Consider the following 26796-nt stretch of genomic DNA (forward strand, 5'->3'; position numbering starts at 1 on the left):
GGGGGGCCTGGGGGACAAGCCGGCAGCCCGGCGGGAGGCTGGGGGAGCAACGGGAGTGCGTGCCTGGCCTGCAGACGGTGGGGCGGGTGGCCGTGGCTCCGGGACCCCGAGGCCACCGGGGAGGCGGGGCCCTTGCCCGTGGGGGGGCGAGCTGGGGGGTCCCCGCCTGCCCCCCGGTGCAGCAGCCTGCAGGGAGGCCCTCCTGAGCTCCCCGGCGGGCCCCTACCGTGCATGGAGTGCCGGTCGCCCACCATCAGCTGGGCCAGCGCCCAGAAGGCGTCCTCCTCGGGCAGGAACATGAGGAGGACGGCCGCGATCTCGCTCATGCCCTGGCAGTAGCCCACCTCCTGCAAGAGCCAGAGCCCCACGGAGGGCGTGCGCCCCGAGGCCCCCTCTGAGCCCTCCCCGCGGGCGTCAGGCTCCCCCGGCTCCCTCCCAGCCCGGGCTCCCGGAGGGGGCTCCCAGAGGGCGGGGGAGCAGGTGAGGGCCACCCGGACCAGCTGGGGCGCGAGCACCCCGGGCCCCGCTACCGAGCCCTGCGGCCGCCGTGCCAGGACCCCCGTCCTCAGGCCAGCAGGAGGGGCCTCCGTGAGCTGTGCCAGGCTGTAGGGGACCCGCCAGGTCTGGAGACCCCCCCGAGGGCAGGTCGGCGGGGGGGTGGGGGGGCCTGACTGTGGCCCCTGGCAGGTCCCACGAGGGGAGCTGGGCCAGGACACCCCGCGGGGCCGGGGAGCGTGTGAGCTGGGGTCCTCGGGGACCCTTCTGGAATGCGCCGTGGAAGGGGGCGGCCTCCTGGGCGCCTCGGCCTCGTTCCCTTCGGGGGAGTGGGAGCCTTCCCCGCCCGGGCTCTCGTCGGTAGTGCCGTCTGTCAGGGTCCAGACCCGAGCTCTAGGACGGCCGCGGTGCACGCGGGGGCCCCGGGCAGCCCCGGCCCTCGGGCACGCAGGCCCTGCCTCCCCTGGGAGGTCTGCACCCCGCCCCCTGCCCGTCCCGAAGGAGAGAGACCCTCCCCGGCATCTCGGGGGCCGTGGAGCCGGGGCCATCACTGTGAGTCCCGCTGGTCACCACCACTCAGGACAAGGCCGCCCGCGGGGCAGGAGGCGGGGGCAGGGACACTCACCGTGTCGTACAGCGAGTAGGCTGCCAGTACGCAGAACAGGGCTCGCTGCCTAGGAGGGGGGACAGCGGGGGGCTCTGCTCAGTCAGCCCCCGCCCAGCGAGGCCGCCGAGGTGCCGACACCCGCCCCGCAGGCCCCGCGGCCCGCAGGGCCCCTCCGCGGGGGCCGATCTCCGGGGTCAGGTCTGCGCACGGGGACAGGCGGCGACCTCACACGTGCAGCGTGCCGGGGGTTCAGTGCACCCTGGGGTGTCCGACGCCTCCGAGCGGCTCCCGCCGTGGGGTGTGCAGCTCCGGGCTCCCCCAGCGCCGCCAGCGCCCCGGGCCTCCAGCCCTGGAGCGGCCCCCCCCCCCCCCCGCACGCCCCCATGGGAGCCAGCGCTCCCCCTGCCACGGTCCCCGCAGCCCCTGACGCCTCTCCTCCGCTGCCCTGGCCTGGCCCGGCCCCGTGTCCCGGGAACACCACCAGCCCCACGTGACCCCTGCCCCGAGCCCACGCAGCCGGGGCATCCGTGGCCCTGAGCGCACCCCCAGGTCTTCCCAGGTGTCCCTGGGCTGGACTCTGTGGGGGGCACCCCGGGCCCGCCCATCCCAGAGCACCTCGGGGCTCCAGGTCTGAGCCGCCGTGAGGAGAGCAGGGAACGTCGTGCAGGTGTGACCCCGATACAGGCTGCGAACCCCTGGGGTCACTATCTGAGCACGGGGGGGGTACGGGGTGCGGCCCCCTCAGCGCTGCCAGGAGCCGCCCGATGCCCCCCCGCACGGCGGCCTGAGTCTGCACCCCGGCTCCGCGGCCCCCGGGCCCGGGCTGCTGGAGGCCGGCTCCCCCCGGGCCGGGGGTCACAGGTCAGCCTGACCCGGCCGCGCTCTGAGGGCCGCGGGGGCCCCGGGGGGCAGCAGGTTCCCTGCAGGGAGGAGCACCGAGTTCTCGTGGGGAGACGGTCCGAGCGGCCCGCCCGGGAAGCCCAGCCACCCATGCCTGGCGTCTCCCCAGCCCCGCCCCTGGCGCCCCTGCAGGTCACCCCTGGGGTCCCGGGCTCCCACACACCCCGCCCGCTGCACACACAGGTAGCTGCACCCTATGCTCCACCCACCTGCAAGCCCCTGTCGGGGGGCTCCCTGCCTTCCCCACCTCCCCGCGGCCCCTGGGGACTCTGCGGGACACCCGGGCTTCTGACGGGAGCAGGCCGTCCAGAGAACCCCAAGGTGGCCGGGGAGGCTGAGCATGTCCCACAGGGGGCAGCTGCACCGCGTCCTCGTGGGGGTGGGGTGGGGGTGGGGGCGGGACCGATAGTGTAGGGGTGGGGGTCTGGGGTTGTGGGGGATGGTGTGGGGGGTGATGCAGGGGGATGGCGTGGGGGCGGTGGGTGAGGGGATGGGGTGGGGGGCTGCGGACACAGGGCACCCCCTTCTCTAAGGTGCACATGGAGACGTCTACAGATAAAGGCGACCCCAGTCTGGGGTTTGCTGTGACCCCTGCCCCTGCCCCTGGGGCCCCGTGTGCTCCGCGCAGGGCCTGCCTGGACCGGGGCGGCGTCTGAGGGGGGGGGGGGGGGGGGGGCGTCATGCCGTGTGTGCTCACCAAGTGCAAATTGTCTAAAACAAAATGCCCAGAATTCAGAAGTACATAAAGCACCGGAGGGTGGGTGTCACCCTGACCTGTCCGACCCTCGTCGGGTCCACGTGTCCCGGTCCAGCCGCGGCCATGCACCCTGGCCCCAGGTCCCCTTCGTGCCCCCCACGCCCCCACCCCGGCCCCCTGCTCTTCACGGGGCCGCCCCTCACCCCCTTGGGGTTCAGCTCAGACGGTGACCCCTGGAGGCCCCGTCCTGCGGCCTCCCCATCCCCGAGACCCTGGGGTTGGGGGCACGGGGGTCATCCCCAGCACCCTACCACGTGGCAGTGTGTTGTTTGCTGCCGTCGCTCCCCCCGGCCTCGGAGACCCCGTGTCCCCAGCACAGAAGCCCCCGGGCCTCTCCCAGGCCGGGCCCCCGACCCCCGAACCCCGCTGGCCCAGCAGCCTCACCCGACCCCGTAGCGGTCCCAGAACATGGTGTGACTGCGGAACGTGCGGTTGACGTCCAGGTCGATCTGCACGATGTCCCGGGAGGAGACCAGGGCCGCCTCCTTCATTGCCTGCGGGGAGACCCCGGGAGGAGGAGCCGGCGTCAGGGACACAGACCCCGACCTGTCAGCAGCTGCCGTCCTGGGCAGGGAGCCCCGGGGCCACCACGGGAGTGTGTCCTGCAGGAACCTCCACCCTTCCCCTGGGAGGCCGGGGACGGCGGTAGTGCCCACCGTGCCCGCGGGGCCTGCGTGAGGGCCTGTGCCCAGCTGTCGTGGGCGGGGAGGGGACTGAGGGTCAGCCCTGGACAGGGAGGGGACGTGGAGGATCAGCCCGGGTGGGGAGGGGTCACGGAGGGTCAGCCCTGGGCAGGGAGGGGACCGAGGGTCCCCGGGGAGTAGACGGGTCGGGTCCCACCTGGTATTTCCCGGCATTGCTGGCCTTAACCTGGTCGACGTTCAGCAATCGCAGCCACACCTGTCCCCGCACCTGGGGCGGGACCCCCTTGTAGACCCTGCGTCGCAGCTGCGGGGAGGAAGGCAGTGCTGGTGAGAGGGGCCCAGGGCGGCCCCTTGGAGCCCAGGGAACACGAGGCATCTAGAAGGTTCCGGCGTCGGCTCCAGGGTGTCTGCAGAGAGGCTGGGTCTCCCTGGATCTGGGCCCCCCCACCCGTCCCCCGCGAGGAGCAGGGACCCTGGCCCCGACCTGACGCTCCCCCACCGCCGTCCCGGGGCCTGGGGAGGGAGGCCCGGGCTCCCAGCAGACTCTCCCCAGGCAGGGGGCTCCCCCGAGGACGGGGCAGGAGGACACTGAGGGCGGCCCCCCAGCCCCGTCAGGACGGAGAGCCCTCGGGGGCACCCAGCGCCCCACCTTCTCGCTGGGGAGGTAGTGGTCCCATCGCTTGAGCATTTTTATCCATTTGTCCGCGCGCCGGGTCTCCTGGCGGAGTTTCTGGGAGAGGACAGGCGGGGGCCGCAGGTGAGGCTCCCGCCGCGGGAGGTGGGCGCTCGGGCCGCGTCCAGTGCCCCGCGGGACCCGGAGGAGCCAGGAAGGCACAGGGCCCCCCGCGGACCGCGGCTCCGGGTCTCGGGTGTGTTCCCGGCAGCCCGTGCAGCGCTGGGACGGGGGACTGGGGAGACGCCCGGGGATGTCCTGGGGGACGCGGTGCAGACAGCTGGCCCCAGCTCCCCCCCACGTCCTGCCCGGGGCCCAGGACGGGCTCTCACCTTGGCCTCGCGGGGGCTGGGGTCGGGCAGCTCCCTGTCCCTGGAAGGCAGGAGACGCAGAGCCCTGAGGCCCCGGCCCCACAGCCACACACACACCCACACACACACACACACACACACACACACACACACACACACCCCGTCTGCACCCAGCGTCCTGGGGAGGGCAGGGCTCCCCCGGGGAGGGCAGGGGCTGCCAGCGGCCTGAGGGCGGGCGGGGGCGGCGTCTGGGGGGTCTGAGGAGGGTGTTTGCCGGTGGTGGGCTGGGCGGGGACCCCTCGGCGCCCCCAGGGGGTGACCTGCCCCCCTCCTCGATGGACCAGCCCTAGAGCTGTCAGCGTGGCCCGGGTGCCCCGTGACCGTCCCGCTGAGGTCCCCCCGCCTCCCCAGGGCCTGACTGCCCAGCGTCCAGCCGGCCTCCCCCTGCCCCCTGGCCGTCCCCCTGCTGTCCCCGGGCTCCCCTCTCTGCTGTCCCCTCTGCCACCCTGGCCCATTTCACCTCCCGTCCTGTCGGAGCCCCTGAGCACGACCACCCCTGAGCCATCCCAGCAGACACTGGGCCGTGAGCAGGGCCGAGGGGGCCCCACCTGGGGTCTCCAGCGTCCGTCAGGTTCTCGTGGGGCTGTTGACCCATCAGCCTCGTCCCCTGCGACCTAGGCCACTGGGCTGTCCCCTCCCTCCTTCCCGCCCAGGGCAGCCCCCTCCTCCTCTTACCTCCTCCTGCCTGGTCGGGGCCTCCCTCTGCGGCCCCCCCCCCCTCCCTGCGCTGGCCTGGTCCCCGGCATCCACCTGCAGCCCCGCAAAAGCCTTCGGGTGTGGGCGAGAGCACCCCTGCGGACTCGGCCCAGACCAGGCCGTCCCCCTACGGAGAGCACGCCCCGGCCCCAGAGCCCCTCACGGGCGGGATCCCCTGCTGAAGGGACTGGACACCCCACCCCACCACCACCCCCGGATGCAGCAGGCTGACACCTGGGCCTGCCCAAAGCAGGCGTGGGGGCCCCTCCTCTGAGTGTCCAGGGGCCTCCCCCGGGCCCAGCTCCCTTCCTGCCCACGTCCCGGGTCGGCCTCCGGGGTGTCTCAGCTGCAACCCAGCGCAGACATGGCCCTCAGAGGGCTCCAGGGGACCAGGTCCCGACCTGGGGGCGGGGGGGTCAGCCTCCAGAGAGGTGTTCCTGCAAAGGCCACCCGCCCTGGGATGGATGAGGGGTGTCCAGGGGACTCACTGCAGAAAGCCCTGGTGGTCGGCGACCTTGCACAGTGACAGGTCCTGCGGAGACCCTGCTTGGGGCGCCTGCAACAGAGGGGGCTCCGTGGTGGGGACCGATCAGAGCAGGGGAGTGGGGACAGAGACAGGAGGGAGCAGAAGGGCTCCTCCCTCCCCTGGATCCTGAGGGAGCGCCGACCCTCTGAGATTGGCCGGGCGCCAGAGTGGGCGCAGCCTGGCAGCCTCACCTGCTTCTGTCTATCAGTGACGATCCCCCCCTGGGCCTCACCCGGACCCGGCGACTGTGGTCCCCACCTGGGCCTCACTTGACCTGGTGACTCTGATCCCTACCTGGCCCTCACCCAGGCCTGGTGACTCTAGTCCCCAACTGGGCTTCACCCAGGTGACTCTGGTCTCCACCTGAGCCTCATGTGGATCTGCGACTGTGGTCCCCACCTTGGCCTCACCTGAACCTGGTGACTCTGGTCCCCACCTGGGCTCACCTGGACCTGGTAGCTGTGGTCTTCATCTGGACCTGGTGACTCTGGTCCCCACCCGGGCCTCACCTGTACCTGGTGCCTGGGCTCCTCCGCTACCAATGACGAGGATCCAGGATGGACCCTTAGTTGCTACTACACCGGGACCATCCCCAGGGTCTCACTTGTTCCTGGTGACTGTGGTCCTTGCCTGGGCTGACCTGGCTCATCCTTGGCTCTGATCCCCTCTTGAGCCTCACCTGCTCTTGCAGGTACGGTCCCCCCTGTCGTGGGTGTGTAGTGTCTATGGTCCCTTCTGGTGGGCCTCACCTGATGGTACTGGGCCACGATATTGGCCCTTTGCAAGGCCAGCAGGGTCTCCGGGTCCTCCTGCATCGTGCTGCAATCCAAACACATCCAAGGATGACGGCGCGTGAGAACCTTCCGAGGACACGTGCGTCCGGGTGCTCCCCGTGGGCGGGCGCCCCTCTGTCTGACCGGAGCCGGAGACAACCCCGTAGCCCCGAGGGGCACAGGCATCACACACGGGCCCTCGCTGCCTGTCTGTCTGTCCGTCGCCCACCGACAGTCCACCTTCCCAGCCACTGTCCCAGGGCACGCCGTCACGCTGGGGTCACAGAGCGCTCCCACCCCGGTATCAGGAGCACACGGGCGGGGGACCCAGGGGCTCCGGGGAACTGCCCACCTGATGCTCGGGGGTGACGTCTCCCAGCCCGGGGCCGGTGCAGAGATGGTGGTGGGTGGGCCGGCCAGCGAGTGTCCCTGCGGGCTTGGGGGGGGGGGGGGGGCGGGAATCGAAGGTTTCTCCGAGATTCCACAAGCACACGACCAAGGGGAGAAAGCGACGGACTGGACTTCATCAAAATTAAAACCTGATGCCAGCAAGAGTGCGACCGAACTCCCCACCCTGAGGGCAGCGATGTGTGAATAGCCTGAGGGGGGCCCTGGGGGAGCACGAGGGACTCCACGTTCTTTGGAGCCTGAAGAGCAAGCCTGCTCACGGGCCAGGGGGACCCAGCGGGCGCAGGGCGGGATGGGGGGGTGACAGTCACCCCTGTCGGGGTCCATGCGTCTAGGACAGGCTGGAAAGGTCATGGCTTGGGTGCCTGCACAGCAGAGGGCTTACAGGGGAGCGGGGGTCCCGGGGGAGCTGCCTGAGTTCCGACTGCAGCCTCCTTCCCTGGACGGGGGGCAGCAGGGTGGCCGCTCTCACCCCGTGGGGCTGTGGAAGGGCTGTGGGAGCTGCTCACGGTCATCGCATGGGGGTCGGGGTGTTGTGGACCCCAGCGCGGGAGGCCTGTGCCCCCACGCGGATCCACAGGCCCCACTGTGGCCCGCGGGGATCAGGGATCAGCTGCCACTCACCTGTGACCTGTCGCTGTGTGGGCGCCTCCTCTTTATGCACTGGGGTACTGGGGAGTGTGGGAGGGTGGGGGTACTGGGGAGAGTGGGAGGGTGGGGGTACTGGGGAGAGTGGGAGTAGCGGGGTACTGGGGAGAGTGGGAGGGTGGGGGTACTGGGGAGAGTGGGAGGGTGGGGGTACTGGGGAGAGTGGGAGTAGCGGGGTACTGGGGAGAGTGGGAGTAGCGGGGTACTGGGGAGAGTGGGAGGGTGGGGGTACTGAGGAGAGACGAGTCCTGGGCTACTGGGGAGAGCAGGAGAGTCGGGTCGCTGCGAGCCAGATCCGGAGCACCGGTGCCTCCGAAGGTCTGCGGACGCAGAGTGGGCACCAGGCAGCGGTGGAACCCGGGGGCACCACAGTTCCGCCCAGAGCGGGGTCCCGCATCATCACTGTGGGCAGGCGGGGTCCAATCAGCACTCAGCCCTCACCCTGGTGGCCGAGGGTCCCGGGGGAGGGTCCTGTCCCCACGCCGGGCGGGAAGGCGATGCAGGCAGCCTCCCGCATCCTCAGTTCCCATCCTCGGGCCCTGCAGGCCTCCCGCCCTTCAAGGCAGACTGGGGGTCACAGATGCCCCCCTCCGCCCCCCAGGGTTCACAGCGTGGGGTTGCAGTTAGGAGCATTTGAGGGGCTCCTGGGTGGTTCCGTCCGTCGGTTCCACGTCGACTCTTGAGTTTGGCTCAAGCCAGGATCTCCAGGTTGTGGCGTGGAGCCTCGGGTGGGGCTCGGTCTCCGGTGGGTGAGGAGTCCGCTCCAGGTTCCCCCTGTCCCTCCGCCCCTGCCCCCCGCACCGTCTCCCAAGTACATCTTCTAAACATTAACATGAAGACACGTGAGCATCTGGATCCCCTCTGCAGAGGCGCCTTCGTGTGCGTCACGACCGTGTAAATGCCTTTCACGGACCCACCGGGATTCCCACCGGAAACCCCTTTTCCTTGGTATCTATTGAAGTGCCGTCGACACCCAAGGGGACAGTAGTTTCAGGGCTACAGCTGGCGACTTGACAATTCTGTGCCTCGCTCAGCTCTCCCCGCGAGAAGCGGCGTCACCGTCTGTCCCCGTACCGAGTTGTCCCCACGGTCCTGACTCTATTGCCAGGCCGTACTTTCTAAATTTCCGGGATTCCTTTATTTAGAACCACACGCTTGTAGCTTTCCCTATTTGTTCATCCACGTTGCCCACCTGCCCCCCGCGGCCCCTCTGATCACTCAGCACGATCCATCCCGTTAACCAGAGAAAGGACATGGGGCGGCCCGGGGCGGAGGGGGGCGGCGGGGCTCAGCGCTTCAGCGCCTGCCTTCCCTTCGGCCCAGGGCGTGATCCTGGAGTCCCGGGATCGAGTCCCACATCGGGCTCCCTGCACGGAGCCTTCTTCTCCCTCTGCCCGTGTCTCTGCCTCTCTCTCTCTCTCTCTCTCTCTCTCTCTCTCTCTCTCTCGTCTCTCGGTGTCTCTCAAGGATATATAAATAAAATCTTTAAAAAAACAACAAAAACAAAGAGAAAGGAGACGATCCCCTCAAGAGTCGCAGAAAACGCATTTGACAGAACAAAGCATGAAAAGCACAGGGGGTTTTAGGAAAGGTCTGTCAACAGAGGAGAGGCCGCGTAGGAAGGCCCGCAGCTGACGTCATCCCCGAGGGTGACGACCTGAAATCGTCTCCCCCGAGAGCAGGAACAAGCCACGGAGGTGCCCTCTCAGCGCTGGGAGTCCCACGTAGTCAACAGACGGGAAACAGCCGTGTGGGGGTCGCGTCCACGCCCACAGGGGCCCGGCCTCCTCAGGACCCGCGGGGAGGCTTCCGGGTCAGGGTTAGGGTCAGGGTCAGGGTCAGGGTTAGGGTTAGGGTTAGGGTTAGGGTTGGCATATTGTGCTTAGCATAATACTCTTTCTAGGCTTTAATACTTCTTTAAATGTTTCATAGAATTCACTCATGAAGCCATCTGGTCGTGGACTTCTGCGTTTTGGGAATTTTTTTTCTATTACTCAACAGCTTCGCTGAGAATTGGTCTATTCAAATTTTCTATTTCTCTATGTGTCAGTTTTGGTAGGTTATATATTTTCTAGGAATTTAGCCACACACAAAAGTAAAATCAAAAACTAGAAATTTCATTCTTTGGCTTGTGTCTATCCAGTTTTTCCAACACCATTTGTAGATTTTTTTCCCCACTGGATATTCTTTCCAGCTTTATCAAGGATTAAACGACGACATAGTTGTGGGTTCATTTCTGGGAGGTCTGCTCTGTGCTCTCGGTCTGTGTGTCCGTTGTCGTGCCAGGACCGTACTGTCTTCATCACAACAGTTTTGTGACATAACTGGAAATCTAGCGATGTGAAGCTTCCTACTTTGCTTTTCTTTTGCAAGGCTGCTTCGCCTGTCTGGGGTCTTTTGAGGTTCCATGCAAAGTTGAAGATCATTTATCTTAGCTCTGTGAGAAATGCTGGGGGCATTTTGATAGGGTTTATAGGAATGTCTGGGCTGCTCTCGGTTGTGAAGACACTTCGTACCCTTTCAGTCCACGAGTGTGGAGTGTCTCTTCCCGTTTCTTTGTGTCATCGATTTCTTTCCATCATCGTCTTCAGAGTAAGTTTTTATAGCTGTTTCCTTAGGTTTTTTCTTAAGTATAATATTATTTTTTGTTTCATTTTAAATTTATTTTTATTAATGTCTTAGTTTCTCTTTTTCTTACCTTCTTACTGAGGTATAGGAATGCAACAGAATTCTGTGCATTAATTATGTATCCTGTGACTTTACTGAATTCATTTACCGGTTCTAACATTTTTTTGTTTGTTCATTTTTGTAGTTTTCTATATATAGTGTCACGGTGTCCATTTCTTGTAGGTTGTCCTATTGGCATATAGTTTCTGATGTGCCATCAAGCCCTCTTGTCTCCACCGTTTCTGTCAGAACCCTGCGTTCACCCTGCCTGTGTCCGAGTTTTGTTTTGTTTTGTTTTTTTTCTTTTTATCTCGGACAAGTGATTGAGTTTCAAACCTCCAAGTTTTAGGGGCTGCCCTGGGGGAGACCCGTGCTCCTCCCGCCCGGGAGGGTCTCCTCCCACTTCTGGCCTTTGCTGGCCCGGCCCAGGGGCGCGGCCCCGTGACCGCACAGGGGTTTGCAGTTTGTGGCCACACAGGGCAGACAGCTGGCCCTAGTCCCGCGGCCCTCGGCCGGGGTCCCCGCTCCTGGGCCTGGGAACCGTTGGCGCCACCGTCCTTGGGACCCCGGGGACCCTGAGCCCACCCTGTCGCTCCAGGGGCCGCCCCCCACTTCGCCTCCCGAGCACCGTCGAGGCCGGCGTGTCCCCCCCTCTAGCAGACTTCTGGAAGTTCTGACTTTGTGCTCTGCTGCTTCTAATAGTGTGCGTAGACCCGTCAGCTGGCTCCCTGCCCCTGTGGGATCCGGGGCTGTGTCTCCCCCAGACCGACTGACTGATTTTCTTTTTAAGATTTTATTTTTCTGTCATCTCTACACCCACATGGGGCTTGAACTCTCCGCCCCAAGAACAAGAGTCGCGTGTTCTTACCAACCACCCCAACCACCCCGAGAGCGGCCAGGCTCCCTTTGATTGATTGACAGGGAGTAACTGAAGCCGACGTGCTGCCTGTGTCGTGTCAGGGCAGAAACTGAGCCCCGGCGTCGAGGTGCGGTGGAGTCATTGGGACCTTGGTCGATGTTAAAGAAAGCGGAGCCTCCCCGGGAGCCCCGGGAGCCCAGGGAGCGGGGCCCACACACGTGACAAGTTGGCCGTTTCCTTGACCAGGAGTCATTGGGCTGGCTGCCGATTTATTTGAGTTGCTGTTCGACGGCGAAGGTCGTTCTAGGATGGGGACACAGCGAGAACGTTCCGGGTTCTTGCGGGTTCGGAGGTAGCTAAAGCTCCCCCGTCGTGGACTCGATGTCCCAGTTGGGTGCAGAGATAGGCGAGCCAGCAAAGAGATGAGAAACATGGCCCTGGGGTGCCTGGCCGGCCTGGTCGGGGGACCTTGATGTCAGGACTGTGAGCTGGAACTCCGTGTTGGGTGTAGAGAGGACATAAACGTAAAACCTTTAACAAATAATAAATGGATGAACTAAGACAGCGTGACGTGGAAGGGGAGTCCTCGCTTCAGGACAAACCTCAGAGCGGACCACGTCTAGCCTGCGACCTGTTCTTGATGGCCCCGCTCGCTCTCCCGGGCCCAGATGACGGGGTCCCCCACGAGGGACGGTCCCGCCCGAGTGGGAGTGGGCCTCCTTCCCCGTAAGGCCCGTGCCTCCCCTCGTTCTGCAGGACAGAAGAGCCGGGAAGGCACGAGCTCGGGGGGATCAGCATAAACCTCGGCGATGGTCCTTCCCGATCCCGGGAGCCAGAGCTCGGCCTCCTTTTGGGACCCGACGTCCTAAAGAAGCCCGTGTGGTCAGTGGCTCGGATGCAGGGCGGAGGCCGACGGAGAATCAGGAAGAGCAAAATGGGGCGGGGGGGGAACCAGAAGCTGAAGGAGAGGGGGACAGCTGTCAGCATCGGGAGCCTTCGCGGGGACCCGGCGTCCTTTCCCAGGAGGGGCCCCCCTCTGTAGGGTGCTTCCCGCCGCCCCGCGCTCCCCGTGGGCACCCGCAGGCGCATCCCCGGGCCTCCAGCGCCTCTGCAGCCGTGGTCTGGAGCGTCCTCCGTGTGTCCTACCGGGGACCCCAGCGTCCCGTCTGTAACCGTCCGGCTGCTGTCTGACAACAGTCGGGGGATTCCGACGTTTGTTGGGTTTGGGGTGTGTGCCTGTCTGTCGCCGTGCCGCGATCTGATCCTCGGGCCGCGTCGTCCTGACGCCGAAACGGTTGAAGAAGCACCATCATTTCCGGTGCTGGCGCTGGGCGGCTAGCTGGGTTCTCCCGGCCGACCCGGGCCCCCTCGTGCCGTCCCGTGCCGTCCCGTGCCGTCCCGTCCCGCCGGGGGGTCAGCTGAGCTGGAAGGTCCGGCTCGGCCACATTCCCGTGGGTGGCAGCGGGTCCCCGCCGAGCGCCGGCCGCTTCTCTTCTCCCCGATGCCTCTCCAGCTCCAGCGGGGAGCCAGACCTCGGGGCCGCCCTGGGGGGAGCTCCTGAGGGGCCGGCTGCCCGTGGGGGGAGCCCTGGGGCTGCCTGTGTGTGTGTGTGTGTGTGGGAGTCGGGGTGGGGACGGGGCCGGGGTCCCTCGGTCCCCTGCGCTGCCTGCCCCCAGGCCGAGCCCCGCGCTCACCCAGCCCCTACTCTCCAGGGCGTGCAGGGTGCCCTCCACACTCTGGTGCGAGGGATCCAGCAGCACCGGGTGTGCATGCTGAGCCCGCCCGGTGAGGGTGGCCCAGGTGTGAGAGCTGCAAGGGCCTGCTGTCCTGACGTCCGCTCCGGGGCCACGCTGACCGCCCCGCGGGCCCTCTGTGCCCCAGGCGCACAGGCCCGGGGCCGGGAGGGGAGGAAGCGCCCCGGAGCCCGGGCAGCCCAGGCCCCCTGGACAGAGGGGGCACAGACCTCCCAGGGCGCTTAGCACAGACCCTGGTGACCTGAGGCTCCCCGGCTGTCACTCTGTCCCAGGCCCGTCCTGGCCGCGGGCGCAGGCTGAGTCGCAGTAGAGTCTGCGGGGTCCTGACCCTGGCGTCTGGCCGCCCCGGGAAGGCACGTGGGGACGTCAGCCGTGTGTGCCTGGCGGCGCCCCCGCAGGGGCTGGTCGGGGCCTGGGCGGCGCCCCCTCCTCCTCTCTGGGGGTGTCTCCGCACCCCGTGCACAGAGCTCCGGGAGACGCAGAAACGAGCCGGCCGTGCCCTCTCACACAACAACACTTTATTGAACTTGCAACAGCAAACAGGGGCTCAGAGCCGAGGGTGCGCGCCTTCCCCTGGGAGACCTTCCTGTCCTTAGAGGAAAGCGGGAATCCCACAGGGGTGCGGGTGCTGGAGTCCCCCGCCTGGGAGCCTGTGCGGACTCGACTCCGGGTGGGGGCGCGTGTCCTGAGGTCGGGGCGGTGAGAGGCGGTTCTGGGGGCGGCAGGGCTGACGTGAACCTGCGGCCCATGGGCTCCTGCGCTGGATCCCCGCAGGGCAGCTGGACCCCGGCCTCGGGCCCCCCGGGGCCGGGTGACTGACTGCTGGAGCCCCAGCGCGTGGAGGAGCCTGCCTCCTGGTGTGGGTGTGGGTGGGGGTGGGGGTGGGGGTGGGGCCCACGGGCCTGCCCCCGCTGCCCTGCCCTGGGGTGTCCCGGGATCCCCAGGGCTGCCCTAGGTCAGCGACCTGGGTCTGTGGGGCACGCCCAGGGCCCAGGAGGCCACATCCTGCTGTGAGAGGGCTCATTCGGCCCGGGGCCAGAACGCAGGCCTGGCCAGGGCCCCGGGGCGCTGGATCCCATTAGCGCTGGGCCTGGGGCAGGCGCTCGAGTCGCCCCTGCCCCCACAGAGCCCGGGGCCAGGCCAGCCCAGGTCCCTCTGGGTCAGGGGCTGGTGTCCCGTGCGGGCGGTGCCGCCCTCCGGGAGGCACAGCGAGACGAGGCAGGGCACGGTGACGGCGGGCCGGAGCCTCCGGGCCCCCGCCCTCACCGCCACGCTCTGCCCCCGAGGCCCGCGAGCATCGAGCTGCCCCGTGGACGCGGGGGGCAGAGGGTCCCGGGCCTGTGCGGGGCCTCGGGGCAGCGGGCTCAGCGCCGCCCTGGCTCTGCCCTGGCTGTGCCCGTCACTGCCCAGCGAGGGGCACGAGCTGCAGTGGCCGCGGGGCAGGAAGGGTGTCCTGGGCCCGACAGCGTCATCCCTAGGGGGCTGGGGGGACCGCGTGATGGGAGTCCCGGGGGTGCTCCAGGGCCCGGTCCGTCGCGGGGCCTCTGGGGTGGCCCAGGCAGGTGCCAAATGGAAGGAGACCCCGTTTTCGGTCTCGAAGCCCGCCGTGTCCCGGGGCCGCCTGCCTGCACCGCCTTGTTGCCCCGGGAGGGTGGGGAGGGAGTTCCACCGCCGGGGCTGGGGGGCAAGTTGGACGATGGCCTGGCCGGGAGGGGGTCCGGGCGGCTCAGGCCGGGCGGCTGGGCCCGGGGAGGCCGGCTCCTCCAGCCTGGGCGGTGGCTCAGAGGCCGGAGAAGGGAGGAGAGGCCCGGGCGCCGGGGACACTGGCTCCAGGCCCAGGGGCCTCGTGGGGAACTCCTCAGGTCCCGCTGGAAAGAGGCCGACGGGGTCAGCGTCTCCAGCAGGCTGTGTGTCCCCCGCTGGGGGCCCCGGGGGTCCTCACGGCTCCCGCGTGACCCCCCCCCCGGCCTGACCCTGTGCTCAGCCCCCCACACTGCTGCCCGGGCCCTGCAGTGGGTACCCGCCCGCCCAGCCCTGGCCTGGGGTCCCCGAGGCTGGAGCAGAAGAGGAGAGCCCCAGAGATGAGGACGGGGGCCCCGGGGGCTCTGTCCCCTGTGGGCGGCCCCAGCAGGCCGAGTCGGGAGGGGCCGGGGCCCTGAGCCCACCTGGCGGGGGCAGGTCGCACCGCATCCTGCGGAGCTGGGTCATGGAGGCCCGAAGGTGTCTCAGCACGGCCTCGTCCTCCAGGGCCCAGGGCTGGGCCAGAGAGTCCTGGAGGAACTCCCGGAGCCCTTCCAGGGGCAGCTTCAGGAGGCGCTCTGGGCGGTGGGCGAGAGTCAGACCCAGAGGGCCCCGCCCTGGGGCCCCCGGGGCCCCCAGGCCAGCGGCTGGGGTCCCGCTGTGCCCAGGAGCGCCGCGGGCAGTGCGCTGGCCGGGGTGGCCCCTGCCCGCTGCTCCACTCGGGGAGCCCCGCTGCACCCGCCTGCCCCGCCGTCCCCCCGCCCCAGGTCTGGGTGCTGCTCAGAGCCCAGGGTCACCGCCCCTGCCCCCCGCCCCCGGCACACCTGGGCTCCCGGGGGCTCACTTACTCCTGTGCACCTTGAGGATGGTATAGGCCATGGCCGTGAGCACCCTCTCCCCATCCAACACGTAGGCATCCCACAGCTTCAGGGTGAGCGAGAAGGGGGTCTAGGGGGACGGCGGGGTGGGAGGAGCGGCCTGAGCAGGGCCCCTGGGGGGCTCGGCTGGGGCTAGGCTAGGCCTGCCATCTGGCCCCCGGCTGCCTGCGACGAGGCCCCGCAGCGCCCCCCCCCCCCGCCCCCCGCCCCCCGCCCCCCGCCTCCCCGTGCGTGCCCTCCTCCCAGGGAGATCAGGGACTCCCGGCCGCTCCGGGTTCCGACCCCGGCCAGCACCTCCCGCACCCCTGGGGGCACAGACTCTGCCCGCACTTGACGACACCACGCCTCGAGAGGACCCCAGGCTGGCCGCCCGATGGGCCGAGGGCCCGTCCACACCCCGGGCTGACCCGGCCTCCCCCGGGGGAGCTGAGGCAGAGACGGGCCGCCCCCCGGGACCTCGTCCAGGGACCCTCTGGGCTTCTCCAGGACGGGCTGGGCTGCGAGCCTCAGCCTCAGCCTCAGGACCCCGGGGTCGGGCCTGGCTCGTCTGGAGGGTGGGGCTGAGCTGGGCCCTCCCCGGGGGCAGGGGGCAGGTCCGGGAGCGGGGGTCCCGGGGGGGGGGGCCTCACCCGGCCGAGGAAGCACTGGAGAAACCATTTGGGGCTGTAGATGCCGGTGGACATCTGCTCCTCGTCCTGGCGGGAGGGCAGGGGGTGCTCAGGCCCCACGCCGCGGCCCCTGGAGCCGGGTGGACGCGCTCCCCCCCACGGCCCAGCCCAGCCCCGAGGGCGCCCCCGGGCCCCAGGGGGAGGAACGTGACCCCAACTCTGGGCAGCTCGGAGGGAGGGCCATGCCCCCCACCCCCTGCCCCGGGCTCCGGGGACGGAGCCTCAGGAGCTCCCACTCGCCCCCACTCGCCATGTGCTTCCTCAGGTCCGGGAGAGCTCTTTGGAGGACCCGCTCGTGATGTCTCTGGAACCTGAGGAGCTTCGGGAAGCCCGGGACGAAGAAGCCTGAGAAGGCCCCAGGCCCCCACGGTCAGGGCCTCCTCCTGCACCAGGCGGGGTGGGGGGTGTCGGGGCAGGGGCCTCCCCGCCACGCCCTGACCCCCGTGTGCCCACCGCCCTCGGAGCCCTGGCTGGATCCGCTCTTCCCAGAGGGCAGGGCCTGCCTCCCAGGCCGGGGGCGCGGGGCCCGGGGACCCTCGTCCTCACAGAGACCCCGCGGGGCGTGGGCTGGGGGCTGAGGACCGGGCCCGGCTGACCCAGCACCCTCTCTCCTGCGGGGGCCGCCGCGGGGACAGGCGGGTCCCCAGCCCCGAGGGGCAGCGGGTGCAGGCCACGGGGAGGGTGATGGGCGTGCACGGCCCTCTGCTGTGGGGCTTGGGAGTGAGGCTGGGGGCCCCCGGGAGGGGGAGACGCTGCCCCCTGGGCCCCGTGTGGCCGTGGGCTGGCAGGGGGGCCTGGGGGACAAGCCGGCAGCCCGGCGGGAGGCTGGGGGAGCAACGGGAGTGCGTGCCTGGCCTGCAGACGGTGGGGCGGGTGGCCGTGGCTCCGGGACCCCGAGGCCACCGGGGAGGCGGGGCCCTTGCCCGTGGGGGGGCGAGCTGGGGGGTCCCCGCCTGCCCCCCGGTGCAGCAGCCTGCAGGGAGGCCCTCCTGAGCTCCCCGGCGGGCCCCTACCGTGCATGGAGTGCCGGTCGCCCACCATCAGCTGGGCCAGCGCCCAGAAGGCGTCCTCCTCGGGCAGGAACATGAGGAGGACGGCCGCGATCTCGCTCATGCCCTGGCAGTAGCCCACCTCCTGCAAGAGCCAGAGCCCCACGGAGGGCGTGCGCCCCGAGGCCCCCTCTGAGCCCTCCCCGCGGGCGTCAGGCTCCCCCGGCTCCCTCCCAGCCCGGGCTCCCGGAGGGGGCTCCCAGAGGGCGGGGGAGCAGGTGAGGGCCACCCGGACCAGCTGGGGCGCGAGCACCCCGGGCCCCGCTACCGAGCCCTGCGGCCGCCGTGCCAGGACCCCCGTCCTCAGGCCAGCAGGAGGGGCCTCCGTGAGCTGTGCCAGGCTGTAGGGGACCCGCCAGGTCTGGAGACCCCCCCGAGGGCAGGTCGGCGGGGGGGGGTGGGGGGGCCTGACTGTGGCCCCTGGCAGGTCCCACGAGGGGAGCTGGGCCAGGACACCCCGCGGGGCCGGGGAGCGTGTGAGCTGGGGTCCTCGGGGACCCTTCTGGAATGCGCCGTGGAAGGGGGCGGCCTCCTGGGCGCCTCGGCCTCGTTCCCTTCGGGGGAGTGGGAGCCTTCCCCGCCCGGGCTCTCGTCGGTAGTGCCGTCTGTCAGGGTCCAGACCCGAGCTCTAGGACGGCCGCGGTGCACGCGGGGGCCCTGGGCAGCCCCGGCCCTCGGGCACGCAGGCCCTGCCTCCCCTGGGAGGTCTGCACCCCGCCCCCTGCCCGTCCCGAAGGAGAGAGACCCTCCCCGGCATCTCGGGGGCCGTGGAGCCGGGGCCATAACTGTGAGTCCCGCTGGTCACCACCACTCAGGACAAGGCCGCCCGCGGGGCAGGAGGCGGGGGCAGGGACACTCACCGTGTCGTACAGCGAGTAGGCTGCCAGTACGCAGAACAGGGCTCGCTGCCTAGGAGGGGGGACAGCGGGGGGCTCTGCTCAGTCAGCCCCCGCCCAGCGAGGCCGCCGAGGTGCCGACACCCGCCCCGCAGGCCCCGCGGCCCGCAGGGCCCCTCCGCGGGGGCCGATCTCCGGGGTCAGGTCTGCGCACGGGGACAGGCGGCGACCTCACACGTGCAGCGTGCCGGGGGTTCAGTGCACCCTGGGGTGTCCGACGCCTCCGAGCGGCTCCCGCCGTGGGGTGTGCAGCTCCGGGCTCCCCCAGCGCCGCCAGCGCCCCGGGCCTCCAGCCCTGGAGCGGCCCCCCCCCCCCCCCCCCCGCACGCCCCCATGGGAGCCAGCGCTCCCCCTGCCCCGGTCCCCGCAGCCCCTGACGCCTCTCCTCCGCTGCCCTGGCCTGGCCCGGCCCCGTGTCCCGGGAACACCACCAGCCCCACGTGACCCCTGCCCCGAGCCCACGCAGCCGGGGCATCCGTGGCCCTGAGCGCACCCCCAGGTCTTCCCAGGTGTCCCTGGGCTGGACTCTGTGGGGGGCACCCCGGGCCCGCCCATCCCAGAGCACCTCGGGGCTCCAGGTCTGAGCCGCCGTGAGGAGAGCAGGGAACGTCGTGCAGGTGTGACCCCGATACAGGCTGCGAACCCCTGGGGTCACTATCTGAGCATGGGGGGGGTACGGGGTGCGGCCCCCTCAGCGCTGCCAGGAGCCGCCCGATGCCCCCCCGCACGGCGGCCTGAGTCTGCACCCCGGCTCCGCGGCCCCCGGGCCCGGGCTGCTGGAGGCCGGCTCCCCCCGGGCCGGGGGTCACAGGTCAGCCTGACCCGGCCGCGCTCTGAGGGCCGCGGGGGCCCCGGGGGGCAGCAGGTTCCCTGCAGGGAGGAGCACCGAGTTCTCGTGGGGAGACGGTCCGAGCGGCCCGCCCGGGAAGCCCAGCCACCCATGCCTGGCGTCTCCCCAGCCCCGCCCCTGGCGCCCCTGCAGGTCACCCCTGGGGTCCCGGGCTCCCACACACCCCGCCCGCTGCACACACAGGTAGCTGCACCCTATGCTCCACCCACCTGCAAGCCCCTGTCGGGGGGCTCCCTGCCTTCCCCACCTCCCCGCGGCCCCTGGGGACTCTGCGGGACACCCGGGCTTCTGACGGGAGCAGGCCGTCCAGAGAACCCCAAGGTGGCCGGGGAGGCTGAGCATGTCCCACAGGGGGCAGCTGCACCGCGTCCTCGTGGGGGTGGGGTGGGGGTGGGGGCGGGACCGATAGTGTAGGGGTGGGGGTCTGGGGTTGTGGGGGATGGTGTGGGGGGTGATGCAGGGGGATGGCGTGGGGGCGGTGGGTGAGGGGATGGGGTGGGGGGCTGCGGACACAGGGCACCCCCTTCTCTAAGGTGCACACGGAGACGTCTACAGATAAAGGCGACCCCAGTCTGGGGTTTGCTGTGACCCCTGCCCCTGCCCCTGGGGCCCCGTGTGCTCCGCGGAGGGCCTGCCTGGACCGGGGCGGCGTCTGAGGGGGGGGGGGGGGGGGGCGTCATGCCGTGTGTGCTCACCAAGTGCAAATTGTCTAAAACAAAATGCCCAGAATTCAGAAGTACATAAAGCACCGGAGGGTGGGTGTCACCCTGACCTGTCCGACCCTCGTCGGGTCCACGTGTCCCGGTCCAGCCGCGGCCATGCACCCTGGCCCCAGGTCCCCTTCGTGCCCCCCACGCCCCCACCCCGGCCCCCTGCTCTTCACGGGGCCGCCCCTCACCCCCTTGGGGTTCAGCTCAGACGGTGACCCCTGGAGGCCCCGTCCTGCGGCCTCCCCATCCCCGAGACCCTGGGGTTGGGGGCACGGGGGTCATCCCCAGCACCCTACCACGTGGCAGTGTGTTGTTTGCTGCCGTCGCTCCCCCCGGCCTCGGAGACCCCGTGTCCCCAGCACAGAAGCCCCCGGGCCTCTCCCAGGCCGGGCCCCCGACCCCCGAACCCCGCTGGCCCAGCAGCCTCACCCGACCCCGTAGCGGTCCCAGAACATGGTGTGACTGCGGAACGTGCGGTTGACGTCCAGGTCGATCTGCACGATGTCCCGGGAGGAGACCAGGGCCGCCTCCTTCATTGCCTGCGGGGAGACCCCGGGAGGAGGAGCCGGCGTCAGGGACACAGACCCCGACCTGTCAGCAGCTGCCGTCCTGGGCAGGGAGCCCCGGGGCCACCACGGGAGTGTGTCCTGCAGGAACCTCCACCCTTCCCCTGGGAGGCCGGGGACGGCGGTAGTGCCCACCGTGCCCGCGGGGCCTGCGTGAGGGCCTGTGCCCAGCTGTCGTGGGCGGGGAGGGGACTGAGGGTCAGCCCTGGACAGGGAGGGGACGTGGAGGATCAGCCCGGGTGGGGAGGGGTCACGGAGGGTCAGCCCTGGGCAGGGAGGGGACCGAGGGTCCCCGGGGAGTAGACGGGTCGGGTCCCACCTGGTATTTCCCGGCATTGCTGGCCTTAACCTGGTCGACGTTCAGCAATCGCAGCCACACCTGTCCCCGCACCTGGGGCGGGACCCCCTTGTAGACCCTGCGTCGCAGCTGCGGGGAGGAAGGCAGTGCTGGTGAGAGGGGCCCAGGGCGGCCCCTTGGAGCCCAGGGAACACGAGGCATCTAGAAGGTTCCGGCGTCGGCTCCAGGGTGTCTGCAGAGAGGCTGGGTCTCCCTGGATCTGGGCCCCCCCACCCGTCCCCCGCGAGGAGCAGGGACCCTGGCCCCGACCTGACGCTCCCCCACCGCCGTCCCGGGGCCTGGGGAGGGAGGCCCGGGCTCCCAGCAGACTCTCCCCAGGCAGGGGGCTCCCCCGAGGACGGGGCAGGAGGACACTGAGGGCGGCCCCCCAGGCCCGTCAGGACGGAGAGCCCTCGGGGGCACCCAGCGCCCCACCTTCTCGCTGGGGAGGTAGTGGTCCCATCGCTTGAGCATTTTTATCCATTTGTCCGCGCGCCGGGTCTCCTGGCGGAGTTTCTGGGAGAGGACAGGCGGGGGCCGCAGGTGAGGCTCCCGCCGCGGGAGGTGGGCGCTCGGGCCGCGTCCAGTGCCCCGCGGGACCCGGAGGAGCCAGGAAGGCACAGGGCCCCCCGCGGACCGCGGCTCCGGGTCTCGGGTGTGTTCCCGGCGGCCCGTGCAGCGCTGGGACGGGGGACTGGGGAGACGCCCGGGGATGTCCTGGGGGACGCGGTGCAGACAGCTGGCCCCAGCTCCCCCCCACGTCCTGCCCGGGGCCCAGGACGGGCTCTCACCTTGGCCTCGCGGGGGCTGGGGTCGGGCAGCTCCCTGTCCCTGGAAGGCAGGAGACGCAGAGCCCTGAGGCCCCGGCCCCACAGCCACACACACACCCACACACACACACACACACACACACACACACACACACACACACACACACACACACCCCGTCTGCACCCAGCGTCCTGGGGAGGGCAGGGCTCCCCCGGGGAGGGCAGGGGCTGCCAGCGGCCTGAGGGCGGGCGGGGGCGGCGTCTGGGGGGTCTGAGGAGGGTGTTTGCCGGTGGTGGGCTGGGCGGGGACCCCTCGGCGCCCCCAGGGGGTGACCTGCCCCCCTCCTCGATGGACCAGCCCTAGAGCTGTCAGCGTGGCCCGGGTGCCCCGTGACCGTCCCGCTGAGGTCCCCCCGCCTCCCCAGGGCCTGACTGCCCAGCGTCCAGCCGGCCTCCCCCTGCCCCCTGGCCGTCCCCCTGCTGTCCCCGGGCTCCCCTCTCTGCTGTCCCCTCTGCCACCCTGGCCCATTTCACCTCCCGTCCTGTCGGAGCCCCTGAGCACGACCACCCCTGAGCCATCCCAGCAGACACTGGGCCGTGAGCAGGGCCGAGGGGGCCCCACCTGGGGTCTCCAGCGTCCGTCAGGTTCTCGTGGGGCTGTTGACCCATCAGCCTCGTCCCCTGCGACCTAGGCCACTGGGCTGTCCCCTCCCTCCTTCCCGCCCAGGGCAGCCCCCTCCTCCTCTTACCTCCTCCTGCCTGGTCGGGGCCTCCCTCTGCGGCCCCCCCCCCCTCCCTGCGCTGGCCTGGTCCCCGGCATCCACCTGCAGCCCCGCAAAAGCCTTCGGGTGTGGGCGAGAGCACCCCTGCGGACTCGGCCCAGACCAGGCCGTCCCCCTACGGAGAGCACGCCCCGGCCCCAGAGCCCCTCACGGGCGGGATCCCCTGCTGAAGGGACTGGACACCCCACCCCACCACCACCCCCGGATGCAGCAGGCTGACACCTGGGCCTGCCCAAAGCAGGCGTGGGGGCCCCTCCTCTGAGTGTCCAGGGGCCTCCCCCGGGCCCAGCTCCCTTCCTGCCCACGTCCCGGGTCGGCCTCCGGGGTGTCTCAGCTGCAACCCAGCGCAGACATGGCCCTCAGAGGGCTCCAGGGGACCAGGTCCCGACCTGGGGGCGGGGGGGTCAGCCTCCAGAGAGGTGTTCCTGCAAAGGCCACCCGCCCTGGGATGGATGAGGGGTGTCCAGGGGACTCACTGCAGAAAGCCCTGGTGGTCGGCGACCTTGCACAGTGACAGGTCCTGCGGAGACCCTGCTTGGGGCGCCTGCAACAGAGGGGGCTCCGTGGTGGGGACCGATCAGAGCAGGGGAGTGGGGACAGAGACAGGAGGGAGCAGAAGGGCTCCTCCCTCCCCTGGATCCTGAGGGAGCGCCGACCCTCTGAGATTGGCCGGGCGCCAGAGTGGGCGCAGCCTGGCAGCCTCACCTGCTTCTGTCTATCAGTGACGATCCCCCCCTGGGCCTCACCCGGACCCGGCGACTGTGGTCCCCACCTGGGCCTCACTTGACCTGGTGACTCTGATCCCTACCTGGCCCTCACCCAGGCCTGGTGACTCTAGTCCCCAACTGGGCTTCACCCAGGTGACTCTGGTCTCCACCTGAGCCTCATGTGGATCTGCGACTGTGGTCCCCACCTTGGCCTCACCTGAACCTGGTGACTCTGGTCCCCACCTGGGCTCACCTGGACCTGGTAGCTGTGGTCTTCATCTGGACCTGGTGACTCTGGTCCCCACCCGGGCCTCACCTGTACCTGGTGCCTGGGCTCCTCCGCTACCAATGACGAGGATCCAGGATGGACCCTTAGTTGCTACTACACCGGGACCATCCCCAGGGTCTCACTTGTTCCTGGTGACTGTGGTCCTTGCCTGGGCTGACCTGGCTCATCCTTGGCTCTGATCCCCTCTTGAGCCTCACCTGCTCTTGCAGGTACGGTCCCCCCTGTCGTGGGTGTGTAGTGTCTATGGTCCCTTCTGGTGGGCCTCACCTGATGGTACTGGGCCACGATATTGGCCCTTTGCAAGGCCAGCAGGGTCTCCGGGTCCTCCTGCATCGTGCTGCAATCCAAACACATCCAAGGATGACGGCGCGTGAGAACCTTCCGAGGACACGTGCGTCCGGGTGCTCCCCGTGGGCGGGCGCCCCTCTGTCTGACCGGAGCCGGAGACAACCCCGTAGCCCCGAGGGGCACAGGCATCACACACGGGCCCTCGCTGCCTGTCTGTCTGTCCGTCGCCCACCGACAGTCCACCTTCCCAGCCACTGTCCCAGGGCACGCCGTCACGCTGGGGTCACAGAGCGCTCCCACCCCGGTATCAGGAGCACACGGGCGGGGGACCCAGGGGCTCCGGGGAACTGCCCACCTGATGCTCGGGGGTGACGTCTCCCAGCCCGGGGCCGGTGCAGAGATGGTGGTGGGTGGGCCGGCCAGCGAGTGTCCCTGTGGGCTTGGGGGGGGGGGGGGCGGGAATCGAAGGTTTCTCCGAGATTCCACAAGCACACGACCAAGGGGAGAAAGCGACGGACTGGACTTCATCAAAATTAAAACCTGATGCCAGCAAGAGTGCGACCGAACTCCCCACCCTGAGGGCAGCGATGTGTGAATAGCCTGAGGGGGGCCCTGGGGGAGCACGAGGGACTCCACGTTCTTTGGAGCCTGAAGAGCAAGCCTGCTCACGGGCCAGGGGGACCCAGCGGGCGCAGGGCGGGATGGGGGGGTGACAGTCACCCCTGTCGGGGTCCATGCGTCTAGGACAGGCTGGAAAGGTCATGGCTTGGGTGCCTGCACAGCAGAGGGCTTACAGGGGAGCGGGGGTCCCGGGGGAGCTGCCTGAGTTCCGACTGCAGCCTCCTTCCCTGGACGGGGGGCAGCAGGGTGGCCGCTCTCACCCCGTGGGGCTGTGGAAGGGCTGTGGGAGCTGCTCACGGTCATCGCATGGGGGTCGGGGTGTTGTGGACCCCAGCGCGGGAGGCCTGTGCCCCCACGCGGATCCACAGGCCCCACTGTGGCCCGCGGGGATCAGGGATCAGCTGCCACTCACCTGTGACCTGTCGCTGTGTGGGCGCCTCCTCTTTATGCACTGGGGTACTGGGGAGTGTGGGAGGGTGGGGGTACTGGGGAGAGTGGGAGGGTGGGGGTACTGGGGAGAGTGGGAGTAGCGGGGTACTGGGGAGAGTGGGAGGGTGGGGGTACTGGGGAGAGTGGGAGGGTGGGGGTACTGGGGAGAGTGGGAGTAGCGGGGTACTGGGGAGAGTGGGAGTAGCGGGGTACTGGGGAGAGTGGGAGGGTGGGGGTACTGAGGAGAGACGAGTCCTGGGCTACTGGGGAGAGCAGGAGAGTCGGGTCGCTGCGAGCCAGATCCGGAGCACCGGTGCCTCCGAAGGTCTGCGGACGCAGAGTGGGCACCAGGCAGCGGTGGAACCCGGGGGCACCACAGTTCCGCCCAGAGCGGGGTCCCGCATCATCACTGTGGGCAGGCGGGGTCCAATCAGCACTCAGCCCTCACCCTGGTGGCCGAGGGTCCCGGGGGAGGGTCCTGTCCCCACGCCGGGCGGGAAGGCGATGCAGGCAGCCTCCCGCATCCTCAGTTCCCATCCTCGGGCCCTGCAGGCCTCCCGCCCTTCAAGGCAGACTGGGGGTCACAGATGCCCCCCTCCGCCCCCCAGGGTTCACAGCGTGGGGTTGCAGTTAGGAGCATTTGAGGGGCTCCTGGGTGGTTCCGTCCGTCGGTTCCACGTCGACTCTTGAGTTTGGCTCAAGCCAGGATCTCCAGGTTGTGGCGTGGAGCCTCGGGTGGGGCTCGGTCTCCGGTGGGTGAGGAGTCCGCTCCAGGTTCCCCCTGTCCCTCCGCCCCTGCCCCCCGCACCGTCTCCCAAGTACATCTTCTAAACATTAACATGAAGACACGTGAGCATCTGGATCCCCTCTGCAGAGGCGCCTTCGTGTGCGTCACGACCGTGTAAATGCCTTTCACGGACCCACCGGGATTCCCACCGGAAACCCCTTTTCCTTGGTATCTATTGAAGTGCCGTCGACACCCAAGGGGACAGTAGTTTCAGGGCTACAGCTGGCGACTTGACAATTCTGTGCCTCGCTCAGCTCTCCCCGCGAGAAGCGGCGTCACCGTCTGTCCCCGTACCGAGTTGTCCCCACGGTCCTGACTCTATTGCCAGGCCGTACTTTCTAAATTTCCGGGATTCCTTTATTTAGAACCACACGCTTGTAGCTTTCCCTATTTGTTCATCCACGTTGCCCACCTGCCCCCCGCGGCCCCTCTGATCACTCAGCACGATCCATCCCGTTAACCAGAGAAAGGACATGGGGCGGCCCGGGGCGGAGGGGGGCGGCGGGGCTCAGCGCTTCAGCGCCTGCCTTCCCTTCGGCCCAGGGCGTGATCCTGGAGTCCCGGGATCGAGTCCCACATCGGGCTCCCTGCACGGAGCCTTCTTCTCCCTCTGCCCGTGTCTCTGCCTCTCTCTCTCTCTCTCTCTCTCTCTCTCTCTCTCTCTCTCTCGTCTCTCGGTGTCTCTCAAGGATATATAAATAAAATCTTTAAAAAAACAACAAAAACAAAGAGAAAGGAGACGATCCCCTCAAGAGTCGCAGAAAACGCATTTGACAGAACAAAGCATGAAAAGCACAGGGGGTTTTAGGAAAGGTCTGTCAACAGAGGAGAGGCCGCGTAGGAAGGCCCGCAGCTGACGTCATCCCCGAGGGTGACGACCTGAAATCGTCTCCCCCGAGAGCAGGAACAAGCCACGGAGGTGCCCTCTCAGCGCTGGGAGTCCCACGTAGTCAACAGACGGGAAACAGCCGTGTGGGGGTCGCGTCCACGCCCACAGGGGCCCGGCCTCCTCAGGACCCGCGGGGAGGCTTCCGGGTCAGGGTTAGGGTCAGGGTCAGGGTCAGGGTTAGGGTTAGGGTTAGGGTTAGGGTTGGCATATTGTGCTTAGCATAATACTCTTTCTAGGCTTTAATACTTCTTTAAATGTTTCATAGAATTCACTCATGAAGCCATCTGGTCGTGGACTTCTGCGTTTTGGGAATTTTTTTTCTATTACTCAACAGCTTCGCTGAGAATTGGTCTATTCAAATTTTCTATTTCTCTATGTGTCAGTTTTGGTAGGTTATATATTTTCTAGGAATTTAGCCACACACAAAAGTAAAATCAAAAACTAGAAATTTCATTCTTTGGCTTGTGTCTATCCAGTTTTTCCAACACCATTTGTAGATTTTTTTCCCCACTGGATATTCTTTCCAGCTTTATCAAGGATTAAACGACGACATAGTTGTGGGTTCATTTCTGGGAGGTCTGCTCTGTGCTCTCGGTCTGTGTGTCCGTTGTCGTGCCAGGACCGTACTGTCTTCATCACAACAGTTTTGTGACATAACTGGAAATCTAGCGATGTGAAGCTTCCTACTTTGCTTTTCTTTTGCAAGGCTGCTTCGCCTGTCTGGGGTCTTTTGAGGTTCCATGCAAAGTTGAAGATCATTTA

At 68.4% G+C, this 26796-nt stretch overlaps 1 protein-coding gene across 1 annotated transcript in view; it reads right to left on the bottom strand.

Moving 5' to 3' along the window:
* The window catches only part of LOC140594115 (uncharacterized), a 93952-nt gene that overhangs the window by 9271 nt on the left and 57885 nt on the right, over nt 1-26796 (bottom strand). Inside the window, exons 21-26 of the mRNA XM_072722496.1 lie at nt 17974-18022; nt 17078-17198; nt 16315-16409; nt 16026-16091; nt 15367-15466; nt 227-394 (exon numbers count right to left, since the gene is read on the bottom strand). Coding sequence (XP_072578597.1) covers nt 227-394; nt 15367-15466; nt 16026-16091; nt 16315-16409; nt 17078-17198; nt 17974-18022 — 599 coding nt within the window. The remainder of the gene's footprint in view (nt 1-226; nt 395-15366; nt 15467-16025; nt 16092-16314; nt 16410-17077; nt 17199-17973; nt 18023-26796) is intronic.

Source organism: Vulpes vulpes, chromosome 10 (genome assembly GCF_048418805.1).
Source record: "Vulpes vulpes isolate BD-2025 chromosome 10, VulVul3, whole genome shotgun sequence".
NCBI lineage: Eukaryota > Metazoa > Chordata > Mammalia > Carnivora > Canidae > Vulpes > Vulpes vulpes.